Source organism: Egretta garzetta, unplaced genomic scaffold (genome assembly GCF_000687185.1).
Source record: "Egretta garzetta isolate BGI_Z169 unplaced genomic scaffold, ASM68718v1 scaffold38, whole genome shotgun sequence".
Classification (NCBI taxonomy): domain Eukaryota; kingdom Metazoa; phylum Chordata; class Aves; order Pelecaniformes; family Ardeidae; genus Egretta; species Egretta garzetta.
Window position 1 is genome coordinate 2,495,615 of NW_009260667.1, and position 23,509 is coordinate 2,519,123.

Here is a 23,509-nt window from a genome sequence, read left to right on the forward strand (position 1 = left end):
ATCTGCCCTTAACCTATTCTTTTGCTTCTTTTGAGAGTCTGCAAAGGGAAATTCTTTCATTTGTATCTGCTTCAGAGAGACAACAAAAGCTTGTGTTTTTAATTAACTACAAGTTAATAAGTAGTGCTTTAAGCTTAAAAAAAAAGAAAAGCTGTAAGTGGGAAGCTGACTCCTGTAGTAAGTGCAGTTAGAGAACAAGAAGAATCTGCTTGTGGTAATCCGAGCTAAGCAGAGGAACTGTTTTTCCTTGTTTGCCTATGGTTTAAGCTATGCCCTAAGAGCAGATTTATACCGTCAGCACCTTTGGCACTGGGAAACCAGAACAGCTGCTTAACTGTAGTAGCTGTAGGTGCTTACCTTACTGTGGGGGTTTGGGTTGTTATTAACATTTGAGAAACCTCCCTATCATCGTTCCTCTCGCAGTCCTCAGCTAATTACATTTTTATGAGTTTTAACAAAATGAAGATGCATAATATAAAGATATGTGTGATCTCTGCACGTATTACTGTTTCAAACAAAATTTCGAGCTAATGCATTGTCGTCCTGTGCATTTCCAGTAGGATCCATGCCAACTGTGGTGAAGATCCACAATTTCTGTAGAATAATCTGCTTTTCTATCTTGACCCATCCTTGCAGTCCAGTGCATGCTAGAGAGGGCTATTGATTTCCACAGCAGTCCTGTTAATATTACTTGGGACTGACTACCCCTGCAACAGTATGGACATGAGTAGATGAAACAAAACTTGCTGCTTCTCATTCTGCTCTTCAAAAAGGAAAAGAAAGAAAGAAAAAAAAACTTGATCCCAATTCCTTTTTTTCTAGAACAGATAAATCCCAAGACTGAGAGCAGATGGATGTAAACTACACCTGCTGTGTATTTTTCCAGTTTAGGAAAAATAATTTGGTGGTGTCAATCGGTACAAAAATAAACTGATGTGTTAGAAAATGGTCATATAAAAACATGCTCGTGTTTGTCCTCAGAAGTCCTATAACATGCTGAATTTGTCACATTGGTAAACATTGCTTTCTGTAACGCTCTATATTTTTTCACTGTACATTTGATCGTCTGCACTGACTGAGGACTGTTGTATGGTAAATGCCAGCAATGGCTACCCAGAAGTCCCATGTTTAAGATCAGACCCTTTCTACATACAGAAACAAAAATAGTAGTTCTTAATGCAGTGATATAGTAAACTTGCTTGGCTGCCCTCTGCTAAACCTTTCTTCATCCCTTACCATTTCTGTGTCTATATATGTGCAACATTAATATGCATGACTGAAGTTGCTTGCTTGGCTTGCTGTTCCAAAGGACTAAAATAAACCTATGTGTGCCAAGGTGAGGGGATGAATATAAATGCCAGAGGTGGTTGGGCTGTTCCAGTAATCCTCATTTCCCCATTTCTCCACATTTCGTGAGCTTGTGAATCCATGTGTGTTTTTCCAATAGCGTGCCAAAACATTCTTTACATAGTTTAGCACAAATTGGATGGCAAGGATGCTGAGATGCATTTTCAGCAGGGATTCTGTGGCAGAAGGGACCTTGACTATAGCCAGAGACAGTTACTTTAAAAGGCATTAGTGTGGAGAAGAGCATTGGTAAATGCTTACTTAAAAATAAATAGCCCTGTGGTTCTCTTCAGTTAAGCAGAACAAATTTCTCTGAAATTGTTGTAAAGTATCGTGCTAAAGCAGTACATTAGCGTAAAGGGATTTTAAATCTGTAAACAGTAATGAAGATGTTCAGCATGTGTTCATATGGAAAAGTAACTTTTTGAGAAGTATTTTTGTCCTGCTTACAATAGAGACTTAATTCTACTGTGCCCGAAAGGGCTGATTTAGTCATGTGATCTGTAGATTAACATTTTTTGTCTGATATATATAAATGTTCTCTTTTGTAGCTATTTTTATACCAGATTCTTCGTGGTTTGGCATACTGTCATAGGAGAAAGGTCTTACATCGAGATCTGAAGCCACAAAATCTACTAATTAATGAGAAAGGAGAGCTGAAGCTTGCAGACTTTGGTATGGCCTGAAATTATTCCGTAACAAATATTTTCTTCAATCAGCAAGAGAGAGGCATCTTTCCTTATAAACAAAAGATAAAGACATTGGGTCTGTAGTGGATTTGTGTGTTCTCAGGTGGAAAATGAAAGTCAGCCTTCTACAGGATATTAGTCATCAAAGTAATACCTGTATAGGTACGACTGTGTTTTAAAAGTACTCTTACGTCTCCCTTTGAAACTGACACTTCGTCAAATCCTTAAGGTGGAGCTCAAATTACTTTTCCTAACGTTCCACAGTCACTCCAAAGCAGAGTAACCATGTGCTAAATTGTCAGGTGTTATTCCATCACTGATACACCAGGTTCCTTTGGGATTTCCAGTAAAGCGAGGCATTCACAGTTCCATGTTATCTCCTGTGTCATAGAATCATAGAATCATTTGGTTGGAAAAGACCTTTAAGATTATTGAGTCCAACCATTAACCTAACCCTGCCATCCCACCACTAAATGACGTCCCTAAGCACCTCATCTATCCGTCTTCTAAATACCTCCAGGGATGGGGACTTTACCACTTCCCTGGGCAGCCCGTTCCAGTGCCTGATAACCCTTTCGGTGAAGAAATTTTTCCTAATACCTAATCTAAACCTCCCCTGGTGCAACTTGGGGCCATTTCCTCTTGTCCTATTGCTATGTCACGAAGGTCCCTTTGAAAGTTGTGCTACCACTGGTTTTTTCCGCTTGTGTGTAAATGAAAGTTGCTCAGAAGACTGCATCTAACATGATAGACCTAAATTTTATTGTTACAATGGAAAACCCCTGCTGATCCTACACTGATTTGGTCCGTTTCCACTGTTTCATTATTCGTTTGTTCCCTTCTGCCTTTTGCAACATAATTCTCAAATGGAAATAGTGCAGGAGGGTTTTCAGAGGGGGAGGTGTCACACTGATCTAATGCTTTGTTGTTTTAATGAAATTTACAGGATTACTCCAGGTTTTGATCTGTTTACCTGTCTTCTGTGCCTAAAAACACTGATCATGAGATTGCTGTAAATACTAAGAGGCAAACCACAAGTTGTAGAAATGTATTTATTAGGGCTTTTAATGAGCATTAAGGGAAGGTATTTAGGAAGTACAATAAATTTGATTTCGCTCTTAAAAATGTCTATTTCATGCAAAAAAAAAAAAAAAAAAGATTTCAGCACGCTGCACATGGCTCTGTTTCCCTTTTTATCAAGGATTGGCTAGAGCGAAGTCTGTTCCTACGAAGACCTATTCCAATGAAGTAGTCACGTTATGGTACAGACCACCTGATGTTCTCCTCGGATCTTCAGAGTATTCAACTCAAATTGACATGTGGTTTGTATAGCTTTGTCTAATTAAATTTTTGTTCTCAGTCAAGTTGAAAAAATGTCAACACTTCATTATTATATAGTAGCATTCATATGCTCATCCTTTGAATATTTGAAGGCTACAATTGAGTTAGATTTTTAGAGAAAGGATTGGCAGACAGGGAAGGTGCTTTTATTTCTCTGAAAATGCAGAGTACCTTTTTGTTTCTTAGAGTAAGCAGGCATTAGGCCCACATTTTTAGGGGAAAAAAACGAATGTTCTCCTAATGACATGATAATGTGGTATTTCACTATAAACTTTAATACATTTGATACACTAGTCCTGTGAAGGAAGAGGATATAATACAGCTATGACATAAGTTTTTTAGTCTTTGACAGTTCTTTTGTTGCCACATATCTTTCAAAACAATACTTTTTAATAGCAGCGTGTGGCTAACGACTAATTTAATAATTTGTTTTAATTGAAGGGAAATCACAGAAGTCTTTAAGATCTGAAAGCTTAAATTGTTGGATTGTTTCCGATTTATCTTTTTCTCTGTTTTTATAAAGGGGCGTCGGATGCATTTTTTTTGAAATGGCATCAGGAAGGCCTCTTTTTCCTGGTTCGACTGTTGAAGATGAACTGCACTTAATTTTCAGACTTCTGGGTAAATGGATACTTTTATCAGTAATGTTAACGCTATATGCTTGTTCTTCTAAATGCTTTTTCCTCAAGAACTGTAGATCTTTATCTGTGAACAATATATTGCCTTGTAAATAAAGCAAATGAGTGTACTCTTTATAGAAAGTGAGCTGAGGGCACAACATAGACTTATTGACGGATATATTTTTTTCTTTCTTTCCTATGTAAATTACAGGATTAAATGCTTACTTTATGTCCCAAGTTGTTTCTTTACATTTTTTTTAAGTTGAATTTGTTACTTTTTTTTAAATGCAGGAACCCCATGTCAAGAAACATGGCCAGGCATTTCTTCCAGTGATGAATTTAGAAACTACAACTTTCCTAAGTATAAACCACAACCCCTTATCAACCATGCACCAAGGTATTTCGTGTTTTATTACTAGAAAATCTGCATCCCCGTGGCTTTGCATATTTGTAAATGTGAACATGTTTCCAAGTACAGCCTGCTACTGAATGCTGGAAAACTACACATCAGTTGTGTTATTGTGGGCACACAGTAATGTAAAGCATAATCCTGGTAGTATGTGGTTACTTTGTCTGATATCATTCAAGGTACCACAGCTCCTTAATGACCTATAGAATGACCTATAAACTCTGATTAATAACGCCTGCATAGTAGGAGTATTCACACAGCTCTTCCTAAGTAACCCAAATTCTCTTCTTTTACATAATGGGCCCATTGTTAACATGGCAAGGTTGAGCAGTCTCTTGAAATCATTCTAAAATCATTATGAGGAATTTGAAGGATCTGCACAGTTATTGTAAATAAACTTCATGACAAAGACTGTAACATTTTTCTATCACCTCTGAAGAAAAAGATCTTACATTGTGTCCTTCTAGAATACTGTTAGGTTTTTTTTAAAAAAAAAAAGCTTTTGCTGATATAATGATCCAGGTCAGCCTAGTAGATCACAGATCACGATGCACAGCTTAGGATTTGTCTGTCCCCAGTGTTTTTCAAATAGTCTTGTTCTGACATAGTGGTACTTGTATGTAGACAAGTTAACATGCGGAAAAGTTGTCTGTGTGAAAACTTTTGCATGTTGAAATTTAATTTTCAGGTTTGATATAATCTAATGAAGTCAGTTCCTTTGCAGTTTTTCTTCTGTAAATACAGTTCAATAACTGTTTTTAATTTTTTAAAATATTTTTAATTTTAGGCTAGACACGGAAGGAATTGAATTGATAGCGAAGTTCCTTCAGGTAAGATGTGTTGTGTGACTTTATCTTATAAAAGTGCAAGTTTAGAGTTTTAATGTATTATTTACAAAATGTATTAGAAGCTACAGTATCTGCTAGGTCTATCTCAAAGTAGAATATGCATCTGAGTCTGTAATGGATGTCAGATTTGGGAAGAATGATGGTTTTGGGAAGCCTATGTACTGTAAGAATTTAAAACCTCGTGTTCAGGTTTTTTTCCCCCAGAATTGATTTTTTTTCTGTTATTACTTTTTGTAAAAATAGAATTGATTCTATGTTAGCAATTCCCTGAAAAGACTAAATCTCTTGTGAATATGGTATTAAAACAGAACTTCTAAATACAAGTACTAAATTTCTGTGATGATGAACTTAGCTTTCTCCTAGAGAAGCATTTACTCAGGTGTAATATTACTCTTTGATCTTGCAAACTGTATTCCAAAGGCGAAGTGGTATGTGGGTTTAATCTTTTAATCTATATTAAAAATGAGCCAGAAGCAAGAAGAGGGGAAGCAGGATGGAAGGCCAACTCTTAAGTTTTTGAGTAGATGCAGAAGCACGGTACCTTCACAGTGTTCAAAATTTGTAGTACATAAGCTGGAGTGCAGTTACTCTCTTTGCACCCTGTGATTTAAAATCTCCACCAGGTCTTCATCTATTTACACATTGTGTCAGAATGATACTTGCAGTCCTTGTTTGGACTTTGTTCTTTCTTGTATACAGCTTTGTAAATGTCTGCATCTTTGTCCAAATGTCCACTTATGCCAAGCAGGAGACATTTGAGCACAGATTGAAGCCCATGTTGGCTAAAGTTCCATTTTATGCAAACACTGCAGCATAGTCCATCAAATTGGAAAAACTTCTGTGATCTCATGGAATAGCATTTCATTGCAATTTAATGTTAGAATATAATGTAGGCAGAAGTCTGTCGTCTAATCATTGTTATATCTATAAATAAAGATTAAGTGTATTTTTGACTTGCATCCATTTGCAGCAATTATTTTGACTGGTTTAGCAATCTCGTTATATGTTGATAACACTGGTTTAGATAACATATGTTAGATTTTCATGTGTGAAATAAAAGTAATGAAAACAAATTTGTCCTAGTGAGTTAGTGGGAAATATTGAGCAAGCAGAACTCTATTTCTCCCTTTGATGAAATCACTTGATGTAAAACTTTTTTTAATGAAAACCAATGGACTTTTATCCTTTTATGTTAATAGTATGAATCGAAGAAGAGAATTTCAGCAGAAGAGGCCATGAAGCACGCATACTTCAGAAGTCTTGGAACAAGAATACACACTCTGCCTGAAAGTAAGAGGAGTAGTAAAGTATCGGAGTATTATTAAGATAGTACATTAAAGCTAAGTACATTCCTTAAGGAAAAACTCTCAAGTCTAATCTGTTAAAGAAGTCTGGTGTATATTGACTTAAATATTTGGGAATAGGAAACATTTTTTTTATCTAAACTGTGTAAGAGTAGAACTTTGTTCAGTAAAGCATATTTATGTTTGGATATGAATTAATTTCTTTGTTACTTTCCAGGTGTTTCAATATTCAGTCTAAAAGAGATTCAGCTGCAAAAAGACCCTGGCTTTCGAAATTCCACTTACCCAGAGACAGGTATGGCAAGCTTGGTATTTTCTCATATCTGCAACCTGAACACTCTGCCAGAGACATTCAGAACTGAAAAATACTTTGTTAAATGGGTCTGTGTGAATGTACTCAAAGAAATACCACGAATTATTTGCTTGGATTCCTGTGGAGACATATAAGCTCCCTGCACAGGAGGAGGTGAGTTTTCCTAGGGATGGGCAGAGGGACTGTTCATATGAGAATGTCTTGGCGTTTCAAACCGTTACTGTGTGCGTGAATGGTGGCAAAGCGCAAAAAAGTGCAACAAGTGCAGTTAAAGGGAAGATCCTGATACTGGTTTAAGCACAAAGGATGTTCTCTTGAAATGGAAAGACAGAAGATGTAGATAATAACTGAATACTCCGCTGTGCGAATGCTCCGGTGTCTTACCGCGGTCCATGTTCTGTTGCAGGACATGGGAAGAACAGAAGGCAGAGCATGCTGTTTTGAAGAGGGCGATGCAGAGTCAAGCCCAAGCCTATCCTACCCGTCAAGGACTCGGATCTGAAGGCAGTGCTCTCTGTTGGTGGACTTGGAATGGCAGTTTGTCTACACTGTCCTCTTCACAGTGGAGTCTTTTTATTTCCAACCTGCAGATTATGTTTTTATATTTGTTGTCACAGTGTGACAATTTTTTGTACAGTTGGTTTTAAGGTCTCCTCTGCCACTAGAGCCAGTAGGTTACAGCTGTTGATGTAACTGTAGCTGCAATTTTTGTGCAGGACTGAGAAACACAGTGCATTATTTATTGCGGAATCATTGCTGCTAAATAACTACTGTCTGTATAGTTAACACAACAGTTCCATGCCTGAAGAAGTTGCAATGGCTTTATAATATGTGAATGCATCTGTTTCTCTTCATAAAATGTTCTACTGCTGCGGGGTTTTTTTGTATTTCTTAAACTGCAGTGTTTCCTGGAATGTAAACATAGCTTTGCTTGGCTATAGGTGAACCATCTTTAATGCTCTAAGTTCATGGCACTTAATTCCTTATTTAACATTGGAAGTATGTGTTGAAATAGTTGAAAAATTAGAATGCATATTATGTTTTTGAAAAGCACATGGGGTGAAAGTTGATTTGAACAAGTGAACAGTAACTATTTTTTGCTCTCAGATCCTACGTTAGCTATCGATAAATTAGAGCATGGAGACTGGATGATGAATTTTGTCAGGCTTACTCCAGCATAAGGTATTTGCACATTGTTGTGCATATGGCGCCTGCAGAAGCAATGACAACTTTTTTACCTTGTTTTTAACTCAGAAATACAAATAGTAAAAAGATGATTCATACATGTTGGACCCTGGCTTACTTTGAAATTCAGAATTTCTTTACAGAGGAACAGGACGACTAATTACAAGAACATGGGAATAATGTCACGCTTTTCCCACCTTGTTGCTCTCCCGTTTGTGCATTATTCACTTGAAATCAACTGGAAAGATGCAAGCTTGTACTTGATAAGAACTCGCTATACTACAGAGCTTTTACAATGGGAACTTAGAGAGTTTTTCAGATCTTAGGTGTTATCTGTTTACCAGAGATAGTAAACATGTTACTACTATGCTTATGCATCTCAGTGAGTATCATAAGTACACCCTTGGTGATGGTTACAGTATTTTTAAGCATTTGTGTTCACCTTTATGAACCTATTTGTTTAGTGCATCTTAAAGAGACTGTAAATCTTTATTGGTATATTTTGAAATGGTCATGTAAATCTTTGGCTGGTATATCATGAAAATAGTCATAGGTAACTTAATTTTTCCTGACATTCACTGTAAAACATTCAGGGGTCCTACCATTTCTGTTCAGGAAATCTTGTAGTTTATTGTTATTTAACAGTATTAAGTGAATTTTTGTATATTTCATTTTAACTTTATTTGTGAATAGTGATTGTGGCATGTTTGGGGGTGTTTTATTAATATTTCATTGATACTGGTAAATTTAAATTGGGATTTTTTTTTTTTTTTAATTTTATTTTCTGGAAGAAAGAAATTCATGTGTAATGGTGACTATTGGACCACTACTGCTTTTCAGCATTTGTAAACCGGTTTTACGTTAAATCTTGTAGACCTAACAAACTGCTGTTATTTCTAACTGACCGACCTGTATTAATATTGTACTTTTGAAAGTATAAATATTATGTGGAATTCTTTGGTTTTGTTTTGAAATTTGTAATAACAAAGGCCCTGTGTTGTTAAAAATACAGACTAAGTGAGCTTGCGGTTCTTGGGGCACTGTTGGAAAGGTTCACCCAGATCCACGTGTTGCGGGGAGTCCTCGGTTTTAACTCTGGCCGCTTACTGATTCGTGCAGCGCAGAAGTAGTGGCAGTGAAAAGTATCGCGACTCAGCCGCGACGGAGGCCGTCCGGGATCTTTACGGTAAACGTGGTCCATAGTCCAGTTATGAGCGAGCAGGTCCTGCCTGTCACACGGTATCGGGAGTCTTACCTGGGTCTGGGAGCGTGATACGTGTCTCGGATGCATCCGTGGGCCTCCCACGGGTGCCGGTGGGACCGTTACCTGCGTGTCAGAGGCAGATTTGGCACTGATGAAAAACCTTTGTCCTGAAATAGTTGTTACATATTTTTTCTATAGTAGCTATGGATCTGATCTAGGTTTTATACGGATTAACTTTGTAGGAAATATGCTGTAGACGTGATGGTGTTTGAAGAAAGAAGTACCAGAAAAACATCTCCTTTTTTTACAGAAGTAGTGAAGATGCAGAGTAAATGTTCACTGTGGATAAATGTGGGATTTAGCATTCTTAGAACAGCAGTATTCTATAGGTCATAAAAGAACAAGTAATAACGTGACACTAATGAGTAGAGGACTTAAAGGTTTAACTGGTAAAATGAAGTGCATTAATAAATTTAGAAAGGGATCAGCTGCAGCTAACAGGAGGAGGTTTCCATTTTAAGTAGGAATTCAGCTTTTTCATTACAGATGAAAAGATCTTCCATGAAATTAAAGCACGCTGTTTATAGAGGCTTTTTTTTTTCCTAAGGACCTACAAGTGACTCGTTTTTCTTCATTAGGAGGTAGCTTTAAAGAATGTATTTCTTAAACCTGGCATCCGTGGTCAGGCCAGTTTTGGTTTGGTTTTTTTTCTAATTGTCTGTCATTGAAATTCCCGCATCAGCAGGGGCAGGTCGGCGGCAGCCACCTGTTCGGGGCAGTGGTCAGGCAGCCTGAAGTGGCCGGGCATTTCTCTGACACCCTTTTTGTGCCCTTCGGTGTTCTGGCCCCGTTAGGGGCTGTTGGCCTTGGTGAGAAGGAGAAGACCTCAACCGTGCTGAAAACCAAGCTGATAGTCGCTAAAAGAATGGATGACTTTCAAGATTTGTTACAGCTGCCCTTGCTTGAGGACGAGCGATCAGTTAACGAGAAATGGCCTGCGAGTTGTTGCCGATGAAGTATTTTTAGGAGATGCCCGGTGTATCTCATCTACCCCGGGGTCAGAGCCGCCTTGGTGCGGGGATGGGTGCGTGTAGGAGCAAGGTGGACTTGGAGACTGGCGAGAGGCAGGTGGTGATGGGGTTGCGTGCGGGTGAAGGTGGAAGGGGAGAGAGGGTGGGCGGGTGGGTGGAGGACGGGAATTTACAGGGCGGGACGGAGTGGGAGACGGAAGGGGCAGGCCAGCTGCTCAGCAGTGCTCTAGTGGAACGTGCATCTCAATGCAGCCGTGTTACTGTTGTGCTGCTTTACCACAGAATTAAGTAGCCAGAGTGTATCCCGGAATCGGGCAATAAAAGTTAAAATAAACAATTATTAAAGAATCAATGTGACTTTGTATTTGCAAATCATTTGGAAAAGCGGCAAGGTAGCATCCTTCGGGCTGCTCGCTTGTTGTTTGCGCGTGAGTTTTTCACAGTAATAAAGGTGCATTGTTTCTGTTTTGCAATGTTGAGAGGGAATTAAGGTTAAGAATACATTCAGTTGTATTGAGGACAAAATATATGAAAGGTATGTTGTAAATAGCCCCGAGCTAAGTATTACAAACCCAGGAAATACCCAGAATTAAGGTCAGATTTGAAAGAAATCCAAACAAATTAGGGTATGGAAATGCATGGCTGTAGCCTATAGTGACAGTAAAGAAAAACTAGAACTTGCCTTGTCTGTGCCAACGTGTGGTCACAGGCATTTGCTCATTTTATCTGGTCGCTAAGGGGCAGAGCTGGAATAATTTGTGCACCTTGTTCACACATTTCAACACCTTTTTTCCCTTAGTGAAGTTTGGCTTTGAAACAAATGCAACATTTTTATGAAATGTCTTAAATTTTAGGAGGAACTCGGGTGCTTACTTTTTACAGATTTTCTTTTTTCCATTTCAGAGACTGGTTAGAGATGTAATTAATGCTCCTCTTTCGCCTGTATGTGAGTCAGCAGCACCCAGGTATCTCACCAATATCCCCGTCAGACGGATTTAAGAGCTTGACAGAATATCAAGTATAGATTATAAACCATAAAGGAAGCGCTGTACCAATGTTCAGCTAATTGGTGCATTGTGAAGTAAGCTCTGGCTGTACAGGTATTCGGGAAAGTATAAAAGCCAAGCGCGTAGGCGGGCTTTGTAGTTCATACCGACCAGGCTTCTCATCTGTGGAGTTTCGTTGCAGAGAAATCGAACCCTTGTTCTAGGCCACAGCGGAAATCCGTGTTGTCAGAACTGGGATGAGAGGTTAGCTGTTTTAGATTTATTTTGTTTTGTTTTTAATCTTTTGTGTGTGATTTTCATGGGTCTGTACTGCACCTCTCTCGTTAACTGAGAGAAAAAGATGGATGTCAGTGGAAAAACACGTACGTTACAATTTCCCATTATTTTCACATGTTTTCTAAAATCCCTTAACTCAGTTAAGTTCTGTAGGTTTTGAGCCAGCTGAAGCTGTGAATGCATACATATGCACATACTTAGTGATGTAAATAACCGCTTAATTTATTGTCCTGGCTGCGTCCTCCAAAATCACTTAAGAAGCAGGCCTGCCTGAGCAGACTGCCTTTATGGTCCTCCTCAGGAAATACAAGTCTTGCTTGGCTCAGATGCCATACCCTGAAACGCAGTTTTCCCCAGAGAGCTGTGAAGTTCCTTCGTTTGCTGCAGCGGGATCGTCTCGCTGATGGAAACGCCATCGCTGTGGACTGCAAACTGGGGAGAATGCTCTTCCCCATCCCCTCTCCAACAGGCTCTTGCAGAGCACCTCCTGCCAGGCCCTCCTGTTCCTCCTCTTCACACCCTGAGCTCATTTTTTGAAAGACTTCTCTTTTTTTTTTCCCCCCTCTTCCATTTCCTTTGCCTTAATTTGCAGGAGGAGGCAGCTAGCCTGGGGCCACTTGAGGAATAATTAAGGTTATGTTTATCCATTCGCACTTATCACACAGTGAACTCGAACTGATGGGAATCTTTTGAGGAAAAAAAACCAAACCATATCCTAGAGTCCTCTCCTCTAGGATGCTTTTCTACAAATACACCCTCCCAAGGCAGGCCATGATGCCGATTCCTCCACAGTCCTTGCCTTGAGGTTCATTCTCCTTTTTTCATTTAAATAAATTTATACTGCTCCTCACTAACGCTGTCAATCTCTCTGCCCTCAAGAAAGAGGTTTGTACGCCGCCTGTGCAGGCGGAGCATGCACATACTGATTGGCACCAGCAGTTACAGGTTGGGGCTAAAAGGGATCTCGAAAGCTGTAGTTCTCCGACGACCTCATGGAGGTACACTGGAATCTGAGTGACCCGTTGTTTATCCTGCAGGATACAGAGCCAGTCTCGATATCAGAAGGGAACAGCGATGCCCCTAACGTAAAAGACTACCTGTAGTCACTGTGCCATTTGGTGGTCACGATGGCTTCTAAAGATGCTTCCTGTAGGCACAAGATCACACAGACTCTTAATGTAGAGACTTCTGTCTAAACGCTACCGTCTGTTTTAAAGGACCATCTCCCTGTTAAACAGTCATCTCGTTGGCGGTTCATGACTTCTTCAGTAGGTATTTCCAGATTGGCAAGTGCCTGTGTGATGAGAATGGTTTTCTTCAGACAAAACAAATTGTTGACGTAATGGACAGGCGTCAAATCTTTCTTGTTCTCTAGTTGGTTATCACCCTTCCCCGTTTTCCTCACCTTGAAAGTTTTCTTTAGAACTGAAGCTGCTTCCCTGTGCCAGGGCAGAAGATGGGCGCAATCTCTTGGCAAAGCTACCCAGTAGCTGCAGCCCTACGGTGGATACTCGCTTTTCTGAAAAAAAAAAAAAAAGGGAGAGGTAAGCCCAAAAGAGCCTGATCATGCACCCAAGCCTGTGTAACACCGGAAACCTTTTGTGTTATGAAGGTGAAGTGGAAATTAAGTGTAAATCTACCCAAAAAAATCCCTCAAGCAGGATCAAATTGCAATTAGTACCAAGAATACTGAAGAGAGAATGGCCCTTGTGTTCCCCGGGATTGTTGGCTTGGAGCGCTTCAGGCCACAGAAATACTGACGCTTTCAGGGTATTTATTTTTGAAATTTATTTTATTTTTCTCTACAAGTAAAAAGATATCTGTTAATAAAATTCAATAGAAAATTACCAATAGAATATTTTCTTCGAAGCATAAGGCATAATAATCTAGTGTTTTAGGTTAAGTGTTAGACTTGAGAGGCTGGACTTCATTTGTATAAATACTTCATTTTGTTCCCAGTTGGAAGAATTTTTGTTCCACATAACTGACCAATTTGGAAGGCAGATTTCATTTTGACAATGTTGTTTGGTTTTTTTTGAACTGGAATGTCAAGTAGCAAAAGATGATGTGTTCCGTTGCTATTTTTCATTCTCTCAAAGATGAGAAGACAGCACTACTTTCCTGTTGTTGGGTGTCTTCCCTTAAGTTTTATTGGATTCTCTCAGATCCTTTACAGTAATTTGTTGCAATCGATTTTTGTCCCAGAATTGCTGTTTTCTGCTATCTTTTAAAGAAAAACAAAGTCACTTGAGAGGCAGGAGGGAGGGTGGGAGGGGAGGTGCGGGTGTGTGCGTTGAAGTGTTCAGAGCTTTTTGAAAAGAAAAAAAAAATCAAGGAACCAAGTCGTGAGAATTTGGATGCTTTTTCTTTTAAGAATCTCTTCTCTGTCACACACTCCCTCCTCTCACATTCATCTGTTTTTTCTGCAGTGTGGTATTCAATACTTCTTACTAAGTCAAAGACCAAATTTTCCTGAGTATCTATCTTTACTTTTTAAACTCGTAGTGAGAAACACTTCATCTCTGTGCCTTGTTCTCCCATTAGCGATGCCGGCGTGTAGGAGGCGAGACTTCACTGAAGTAGGCATTCATACTTATTTAAAAATGAGACGAGAGTTGGCTCTAGAGTGTGAATAATTGCCTCTCTGTAACTTAGTTACGGAAAAATATTCCATGTAGCTGGGAGGAATCCACTGAAAGAGAAATGTTTGACCTCGAGCCCTCGTGTGATTTAATCTCCACTGGACTGGTCAGTCCCATCAGTTTCTCGCTGCCTTTTCTTCCAACCTATTTGGATTTTACTTAGCATAACATTTCCCTTCGCTCACAAATTTTGCACAGGTTCATCTTCTGGTTTGGACCCCACAGGCTGATACCTCTTGGAGCTCTTAAAACACTGATTCACGTGAACGACTTCCTGCATGTTTCATTCTTTTTCCATCTGTCTTGCCCCTAATTGCTCTGTTCATCGGCACTGGTACTTCATACAGATAGGGCAGGGGTTTATCCCCTTCATTACTGTGAGGGAAACTGAGGAGTCATTTTTGGCTGCGCAACCCAGGAGCCTGAGGAAAATTCCTACTGTCTTTTGTCAGTCTCCCTCTGCCCCAAAAATGGCTTTTCAACATCAGGACTGCATTAATAAAATGTTTATTTAGCACCTTTCAGGTTGAAGGATCCAAAAGCACTTTACAATTAACTACACACATCATCACTGAAATGCATCCAAACAGAAAATCAGCAGACAACTCAACTGCATAAATTTCCAAAAAAAACGACTTCTGACCAGCCGCTTGGCCAGAAAGCAAGGTAGAAGCTCTAATGACCTATAGCAAACAGGATCCCAATTTTGGTTTGGTTTTTGAAGGTTTCACCTGAAAAACCTACACGGTAAAGCTGCGCTCAACCCAATTTAGCCACCTCAGAAAACTGAAGATTTGCGTCGGCCCTGCCAAGATTAGAATCCGTGGTGCCAGGGAGTCTAGCCTAATCCTAACCTGACATTTAGATGACTAAACCATCACCTCAAGGTAGAGGACATACGCAGTAAGTTCAAGTTGCAAGTATATAGTAACACAGTGCTGTTTTTTAATCCAGAATTCAGATGTTTATACATAAACATCCCACACGTACAGTATGCCTCTCTACAAGCACCAGGCACGAATCGGCAGTCCTGTAACTTTTCCGGCTTTGGGGGAAGGGGAAACGCGACCTTCTGAGCTTTAGTAGCGAGAATAATCTTTCCAGGGAAATAGTAGAAGGCACTTGGCACGACTGAACAAAGCACCTGGAAATTCTCTGTCGGGGAACGATCCTCGTTCCTGGGGAGGACAGAGATACCTGCAGTCTTTCCAGCTGTAATGTTGACAGTTCATAAGAAGTATAGGCCAAATAAATTCTGAGCAACGTCTCCTTCTTTACAGAGGTATTCTCAAATGCTGGAAATGTCTCACGAATATACACAGCCCGGTTCCTCCCTGTCCTGTTGCCCCTCTGCAGAGAAGAACCTGGGCATAAATGTGTAAGTGTGGCCTTGTTGCTCCTAAAGGCATCTCCTGACTGTAACGTTGATCACGTTTTCCACTGCAGCAAAGAAAAATCATGAGGCTATTTTTATACAATTTGAAAGCACTTAATACAAAGTTACATGAATACACGGCATCATATGGCCTATCTGTGGAGAAAATACTGAAACACTACCATAGGGCTGTTCAATACTAGTTTTGTCTTTCAACTTTTTATCTTAATACTAGAAAATATATAAATCATTTACATGACATTATGCAAAAGAAGGCACAGCCGGTTATAGTTTACACAAGCACAATGCATAATATGCAGAAAAAGGGATTAAAAAGAAGCTTCACATCCTTATTAGATACACTGTTGCAATCCATTAAGAAAAGTACTTCATCGACAACAGAAGTGTTCAACACTTGAGAGCGTTGATATAAAAAAATTATAATTCATTTAATGCAAAACAGATTTATATATACTTTTATATATAAACACTGTTTAAAAATGCTAACATAATAAAAGTAGATAATCCATGTAATGAAAAGTGCAAACCAAGGTAATAGAGGGTTTCACAATGTCCTTCTCATGACACAGGAAAAACTAGCTCATAGGAATGAAGTGTTAAATCCACCAGTAAGTCCTTGGCGTGAAGAGGCGTCATCAGGATTTCTGAGCGTTCGGAGAAAGCAGTACTGGAGAAGAGGCTCCGTCCAGGCTGGGGAGCGGCACTGGTATGTGACCATTCAGCAGAGTTGGAAACTGTAAGAGGCCAAAAGGTAAAAAAATTACTCTATCTCAAAGCGCTCAGCCCAGAAGCACATGCATTTAGCATTAGCAACCGACTCCAGATGGTTTCAAGACTTGTCATTCCTCTACAGGAAGCTGTATATCCAAATGCCTGCCTCAGCCATTAGGAATGTAAAACAGAGGATGAAACCCAAATAATTTGTAAACGTACGGGGACGCGTGCATCTATTATTGGCTGTATTTTATGTAAAAGTTCACGTAACAATACAGCTCCCATCGACCTGGGAAAGTGAATGCTACGGAGCAATCTTTGCCATCCGTTCTGCTTCCAAAAATGTTTTTCGGTCTACAAAATATTAATTAAAATCCACGCGTTTCATCCGCCCTTCATAAAAGCTGAGCAGGAAGGAGCTTTGCAGAAGTGAAAGTAGAGATGTAGAATAAGTACAGGGCAGAATAAGGGTAGAAAAAGTACAACTGTGAATACAAAACTGGGGAAAATGACTCTCAAATAATTACAGTTTCTCTCCGTACTCACGAAGAACCCATAAACTAGGCACGCTGGATCGTTCGGTATTTGAAGCAGAATGCACTGCAATTTAGTATGAACCTTCTGCTTCTCAAATACTGTGCAAAAAATACTACTCCGATATGTAAGCCATATATTTCTACTTCATGACAGTGTCCTGACTGTAACTTGCCTGCAGTGACGTGTATTGACTAGTTTTTAACATCTGACCTGAGAAAAAGCAAAGCAAGTAGGTGGAATAAACTTGCTGCAGCATGAGGCAGGAATTATCCCAGTGGTAGATACCCATCTGGCCTCCAGGCCCGGTTCCCCAAGCACGCCGCGCTGGGTTTCTGTTGGCTTGAGAAAGACCGAGCTGAATAACAGAGCTCCTGACTTCAAGCATACGGTGTACGTCTACCCCTTATCAGATCAGTCCTTCGACAGCCAACTGTGGGGCAATCAACCCCCACACGTGCATATAATCCTCTTGTAACAGGATTCCTCTTCCACTGAGGTGTTAGTTAATGACATTTGTCTTCCAACATTCAGCTGAAAATCACGCCGAGCAGCGCAGGCTCAGCAGTGTCCTGCGGGGGGGGCGGGGGGGAGGCTGGCACCACGCTCCTGGCATGGCCAGGACTGGCTGATACCTCTCTTTTAGCCAAGCCAAACCTTGGGAAACGTTTCCATCGCTTCTGCCAAGATTAATTAATAGCGGAACTTGGTTACAAGCTCTTGCTTTTCTACTCTAGGTTTCTAAAGTGAGACACGTAAATTACAATGTGTTTCATGTGATTTCTAAAGCTAACAAGAAGAGGGCTGTGTGATCTTTGGTTTCTGCCGAGGCGGGTGGCATGCTGGCACTGTGGCCTGAGACGCAACCGATGCTAATGCCACAATCTCATCCTTCTCCTGGTCTCCACCACAACCCAGCTCTCTTGTTCTTCCTGTTGTCTCCGCAGCCCCTGGGGCCGGGATGAGGCTCTTTATTCATACGCCTCCGTACAGTGGGGCTCTGGGACTTGACTGCGCCTTCTCAGTGCCACTGTCTATACAGTAGCAGCAAAGAAAGGACGCTTAATTTAGTTAGCACTTAACTCAAGCTAACTTGGTAGTCCTTAAGTTTGGCTCCACTTTCTTGAATTAACCAATTCTGTGCAAGTCTCTTGCTGTTCCAGTTATGTGGTAATTTCAAACTAATGATGAAACATCAAAATAAGTTTAATTACACAGAAGTATGGCTTCAAAGGGAAGACTTTGCAGGTAGGTCAAGAGATCAAGGGAAACGGTGTGGAAGGAGACTGCAGATTTCAGTGATGCTCCACATAGGCCGTAAGGGTGTGTAGGCGTAGGTGTACGGGAGTTGCTGTCACCCTACAAGCATCGAAGGAGCAGTTTTTAACCAATTAATAAGCATCTGCTCTGTGAGGGAGTATGCATGTAGTTGTGTCCAGCAGTGCCAGGACAGCACTCACCTGGGAAGATCATAGAACAGATCCTCCTAGAAGCTATGCTAAGGCACATGGAGGACAGGGAGGTGATTCGAGACAGCCAGCATGGCTTCACCAAGGGCAAGTCCTGCCCAACCAACCTAGTGGCCTTCTATGATGGAGTGACAACATCAGTGGGCAAGGGAAGAGCTATGGATGTCATCTAACCGGACTTCTGCAAGGCCTTTGACATGGTCCCCCACAACATCCTTCTCTAAATTGGAAAGAGATGGATTTGATGGGCGGACTGTTCAGGGGATGAGGACTTGGTTGGATGGTTGCATCCAGAGGGTAGTGGTCAATGGCTCAATGTCCAGATGGAGATCGGTGACAAATGGTATCCCTCAGGGGTCCGTACTGGGACCAGTACTGTTTAGTATCTTCAGCGGCATAGTGAGATCAAGTGCACCCTCAGCAAGTTTGCAGGCAACGCCAAGCTGAGTGGTGCAGCTGACACACATGAGGGACGGGATGTCATCCAGAGGGATCTGGACAAGCTCAAGAAGTGGGCCCATGTGAACCTTATGAGGTTCAACAAAGCCAAGTGCAAGGTCCTGCACCTCGGTCAGGGCAACCCCCAGTATCAGTACAGGCTGGGGGACAAAGAGATTGAGAGCAGCACTGCCGAGAGGGACTTGGGGGTACTGATGGATGAGAAGCTGAACATGAGCTGGCAATGTGCATTCGCAGCCCAGAAGGCCAACCACACTCTGGGCTGCATCAGGAGAAGCGTGGCCAGCAGGTCAAGGGAGGTGATTCTGTTGCTCTACTTGGCTCTGTTGAGACCCCACCTGGAGCCCTGCATCCAGCTCTGGAGTCCTCACTACAGAAAAGACATGAACCTGTTGGAGTGGGTCCAGAGGAGGGCCACAATAAATGATCGAGGGCTGGAGCACCTCTCCTATGAGGACAGGCTGCGTTAGTAGGACCTGTTGCAACAGAACAAGGGGTAATGGTTTTAAACTAAAAAACGGTAGATTCAGATTGGACAGAAGGAAGACTTTTTTTATGATGAGGGTGGTGAAACACTGGAATGGGTTGCCCAGAGAGGTGGTAGATGCCCAATCCCTGGAAACATTCAAGGCCAGGCTGCACGGGGCTCTGAGCAACCTGATCTAGTGGAAGATGTCCCTACTCATTGCAGGGGAGTTGGACTAGATGACCTCTAAAGGTCCCTTCCAACCCAAAGGATTCTATGATTCCATGAACAGGCTCCTGGTTCATTAAGGGAAGGACCATACTTTCCCATAGGCTTGTCCAGGGCTTGGACTGTGGATGTGGATGGATCCCATCCTGCTCCTCGTACTTACACATATACTAATACTAAAGACCTATAGGCAGTGCCAAGCATAGTGCTACTGTGAAAAGCAGCACGCACCTGAAAGAAAAAGAAATATAGGAGCCTGATCCCTCCTCCCTGCAAACCAGCAGGCGAGGGTGCAGAGGCAGGCCGGCAGCTGCAGAGCTGTCCTGGCCTCTAGCTGCTGGCAGGATTTAGACTTTTTTTAACAATGACCAAATGTTCTTCCGACTCCCAGTGTGAATGACCAGGTGAAAGCAAAAGCAACTTGTGAAGCAGCTCCAGCGCCTTCCTCCGTTCTCTGACTAACTGCATGGAGCGTGGGCTGGCTCGTGCAGGCAGCCTGGGGAGCGCTCTGCCCCGACGCCTACACGGGATGACCCAGCAGTTCTCGGTGGGGTTGGCTGGGCTTCAGCTGTGGTTGTTGTTTCCTATTTGGCTGTTAAAAGAAAGCTTTATGCGCTACAGACTTGTCATTGTGGGCTTTGCCTGAATCAGACATAATTTAGGGAAGGCCGTCTGGGATCTTCAGAGAGGACAGAGCCAAGGCCACTCCTCACTTTCGGTTCCCGCAGGCAGTGGCCAGCCTATGTCCATACAAGCTCATTCCAGGCCATGGCTCAGACTCTTCCCTCTCAACTGAAATGTCTGTCTGTTTTTAACCATGCATGCAAAACTAAGGTCCAAGAGGGATCAATGAGTTTATCTGAAGCACAAGTAAGGAGCCCTAGGGCTCCATGCTCAGCTGCCCCACTGGAGATAGATAGAAAGACTTACTTCCCCAGTGAGGACCATACCTGAGCAGAGCACTTGAGCCCTGGAGTTGGGCAGTCAGTCTCCCTGAAGGTTCAGAGACTAACACAGGGTCCCTGTCTAGCAGCAGCACCCTCCTCTGCTAGTGCTGGCCCTCCACAGCAGTAGGGGAGCTCATTCCATGGGTGTCCTTGCATTCTTCAGCTGCTCAGATGGTCATCAGCTTCCTGTGCTTCTTGCCAATCAGCTGATGAGCATCATTTCTTCTGTGACTTACTGAATCAGCTGCTTTGCAGCAGCTACAGCTGGAGCTGCTAATACCACCCCCCACCATCCTCTTCCTAAGCCTTGGGTGAATGCTGTAGCTGAGTGCTGTAGCCATCATGGTTTACTTAATAACTTTTGTATTTACCATATCTCTATAAAACTTTGAGATTCTTTACTCTCTTTGTACCCATGACAGAGAGGGGACAATTCTGCCTTTCTCCTCTTACATACGGAGAGGTCATGCTCAGAGATACCAAGTAACTTGGTTGAGGACACACAGGTAATTTGCTGCAGAACGGGAAATGGAGTCTTCAGGTTCAGAGTGCCCTTACTGTAAATACAACTATGCCCTGTCTTTCTGAGTGAGAATTAGCTCATTAAGACAGAAGGGTAAACCTACACCCACCTTCCTGTGTGAGACCCAAACTGGTCTTGGTTTTCCCAGAGTCCATGTTCCACCACTCTCCTGGCTGGTCCCTGACTGGTCCTACACTCTCTTCCTGAAGCTCTGAGGGCTCAGTTACCTACTCTGACTGGGGTCCACCATTTATTTCTGTTTCCTTCATACAATGTGTGCTTGCTGCAGTAGACACTGCCCTGTAGATTCTGACTATGCTGCCAAGGATTTAAAGAGGGTACAAGTAAATAGGCCTCTCTTTAAAAATACCGGTTAACTGCTGTATTGTCTCAAACTATTTGAGAAGCTCCAGACTGAAGTGAGGAGATGCTTCCCTGATGTCTCTTCCACGTGTGAGCTTTCAGAAATGAAACCTGTGCATTGGAAAGACCTACCTGGAACAGAGTGTTTGGTCCCTGCAGCCTGGCAGGACTCAGAGGAGCAACAGGACTGAGGCTGCTCCAGAAATGAATGCTAGACAGCAGCGGGCTTGGGGTCAGCAATAATCCATTTGGGGTCTGCAAGACAAAAAAAACCAAAACCACGCCATGATGCATTCCTCGGGAGTGCCGTACAGTAGTCACAACCCCTGAAGTCGTGCACTTCACCTCCTGGCTCTTTTGCCCAGCGAATTCAGACGCCCCGCATGCCGAGCACGCTGGCGGCAGCAACTGCCCATCGAGGCCTGCGTCCTGTCTCCGCAGCGGTCAGTACTGGGTACCTGCACATTTAATATTCCTCCATATGCAAACTGATTTCATTTCTATTGTGATTTGCTTAAGAAGAAGCACGGTTATTGTTTATTTGAACCACACTTGTGCGACTAAAAAATATCATGTGTGCCTCAATGTCTGTAAACACAGCCTAGTCTCCTTCAGAATAATTTTTTACCTTTTGAAGGGCAGCAATTGCTTGAACTGACTGCAGCTTTTGAAGCCTTAAATTGCATGTGGAGCCAAAAGAGCCGCTGCCAGCCTTTGAAGTTTGGTCCTCTGGTGGCGCCTGTTCAAAATGGAAGTAGATTCAAGGAACTGGCAGCGCACAGGCTGATGCAGCAAGAGGCAGGTGTATGGGTTGGGTGCCCACAGGGATGGCGGAGAGCACAGCTAGTTGTTTGAAAAGAACCAAAATGGCAAGAACTAAGAATCCAAGGCTTTTCCCGCCTCGGAGGTGGCTCCTTCCAACGCCATGGTGCACAAGGATTGCTGGGAATGCTCTCAGCACTTCTAAAGCACAACTGGAGGGGAGGTAGAGTTAAAGCACATGCAAATCTCCATTCAGAGGAAGAAATGCAGGAATCATTCGGTATCCAGAGTAACTTTTATCTTTCCAAAAAAGAACATGAAAGTTGATGTGACAGTTTTGAACAAAGTATTTGGCATAAGGAGTTAATCTCACCAGTAATCTTGATGCCAATTATCAAAATCAGTCCTATTTAGCAAAGCACTTAATGGAATTTGAGTGCACACTTAGCAAGTAAGTACGTGTTTCGCTGCGTTAGGACAAATGCCTCAGTGCTCTGCTGAACTGGGGCATCAGTTTGTCCAGAGTTTAAAATACATAAAGAGCAGACAGAAGATAAGGAAAGGAGTATCTCCCCCTAGTAACCAGCACGCCATGCATTCTGGTACCTGCTGGCTCCCCACCTGGCCAGAAATACAAACTCCCCCACACGGCAATTGCAGCCAGGGGGCTCACAGAACAACTGCTTACACCACGGGCTGCCACAGCCCCTTGCCAGGACTCTGCGGTGAGCAGGCTCAGAAGGGCAGGTACCACAAGTCGCCTGCATTTTCGGCTACGACGGACATATTATTTGCGAAGCAGTGCCTGAGGGATCGGCTGTGGTGTTTGAGGCTCTGTGCAGACGCACAGGAATACAGACCTGCTCTGACGTGCTTGCACTGCAGTTCACAACAGGGTCAAACACCAGCAGAAGAGATGGGAGAGACAAGGAGCAGAAAGCGTTAAGGTCCTCCCACTGATTCTGTCCCAAGGTGTCTGAAAGGCTGTGTAATACAAAAAGCTTAGCTGCTCTTGAAAGGGACAATTCCTTTACAAAATCTCGAAAGAAGCAGGGTTCATGGAGAAATGTGAAGGGAAAGGACACTGCCATCCCCCTTGTGCTGAAGGTGGTGGATCAGAAATACCAAACCCCATGGAAGAAACCAGTTACGTCCCAAGGAGCGATAAACATGTGGTACTGCCGGGAAAGCAAAAGGTGTTCATGCTGTAAAACAGCAGGTATGGTGGTCATGGCAGTACCAACAAGGTCAGGGTTTGGATATGTTTGGATGACAACAAAAGGGGCAAAGAGTGGGTGGAGGCTTGGCAAGGAGGAAATTTCTGCCTTGATCTCATCAAGTGACAGATCTTGTCAAGATAGCTGAGAAAAAACACTTGACAAGCAGGCACTTGTGAATGGCTCCTTCGCAAACACCCTCTTCCCAGGGCCAT

The 23,509-nt window shown here is 42.2% G+C and overlaps 2 protein-coding genes across 6 annotated transcripts in view; one reads left to right on the forward strand and one right to left on the reverse strand.

The window, feature by feature from the left end:
- The window catches only part of CDK17 (cyclin dependent kinase 17), a 75,073-nt gene extending 64,679 nt beyond the window's left edge, over nt 1–10,394 (forward strand). For all 5 annotated transcript variants that reach the window (XM_009645596.2, XM_009645600.2, XM_009645598.2 and 2 more), the window contains 8 exons: nt 1,899–2,022; nt 3,238–3,358; nt 3,901–3,998; nt 4,289–4,394; nt 5,194–5,236; nt 6,454–6,544; nt 6,776–6,853; nt 7,278–10,394. In XM_009645596.2, the coding sequence (XP_009643891.1) occupies nt 1,899–2,022; nt 3,238–3,358; nt 3,901–3,998; nt 4,289–4,394; nt 5,194–5,236; nt 6,454–6,544; nt 6,776–6,853; nt 7,278–7,315 (699 nt within the window). In that variant the 3' untranslated portion in view covers nt 7,316–10,394. The remainder of the gene's footprint in view (nt 1–1,898; nt 2,023–3,237; nt 3,359–3,900; nt 3,999–4,288; nt 4,395–5,193; nt 5,237–6,453; nt 6,545–6,775; nt 6,854–7,277) is intronic.
- Nucleotides 10,395–14,343: 3,949 nt separating this feature from the next.
- The window catches only part of ELK3 (ETS transcription factor ELK3), a 42,818-nt gene continuing 33,652 nt past the window's right edge, over nt 14,344–23,509 (reverse strand). Inside the window, exons 4-5 of the mRNA XM_009645601.2 lie at nt 21,448–21,570; nt 14,344–16,346 (exon numbers count right to left, since the gene is read on the reverse strand). Coding sequence (XP_009643896.1) covers nt 16,248–16,346; nt 21,448–21,570 — 222 coding nt within the window. The 3' untranslated portion in view covers nt 14,344–16,247. The remainder of the gene's footprint in view (nt 16,347–21,447; nt 21,571–23,509) is intronic.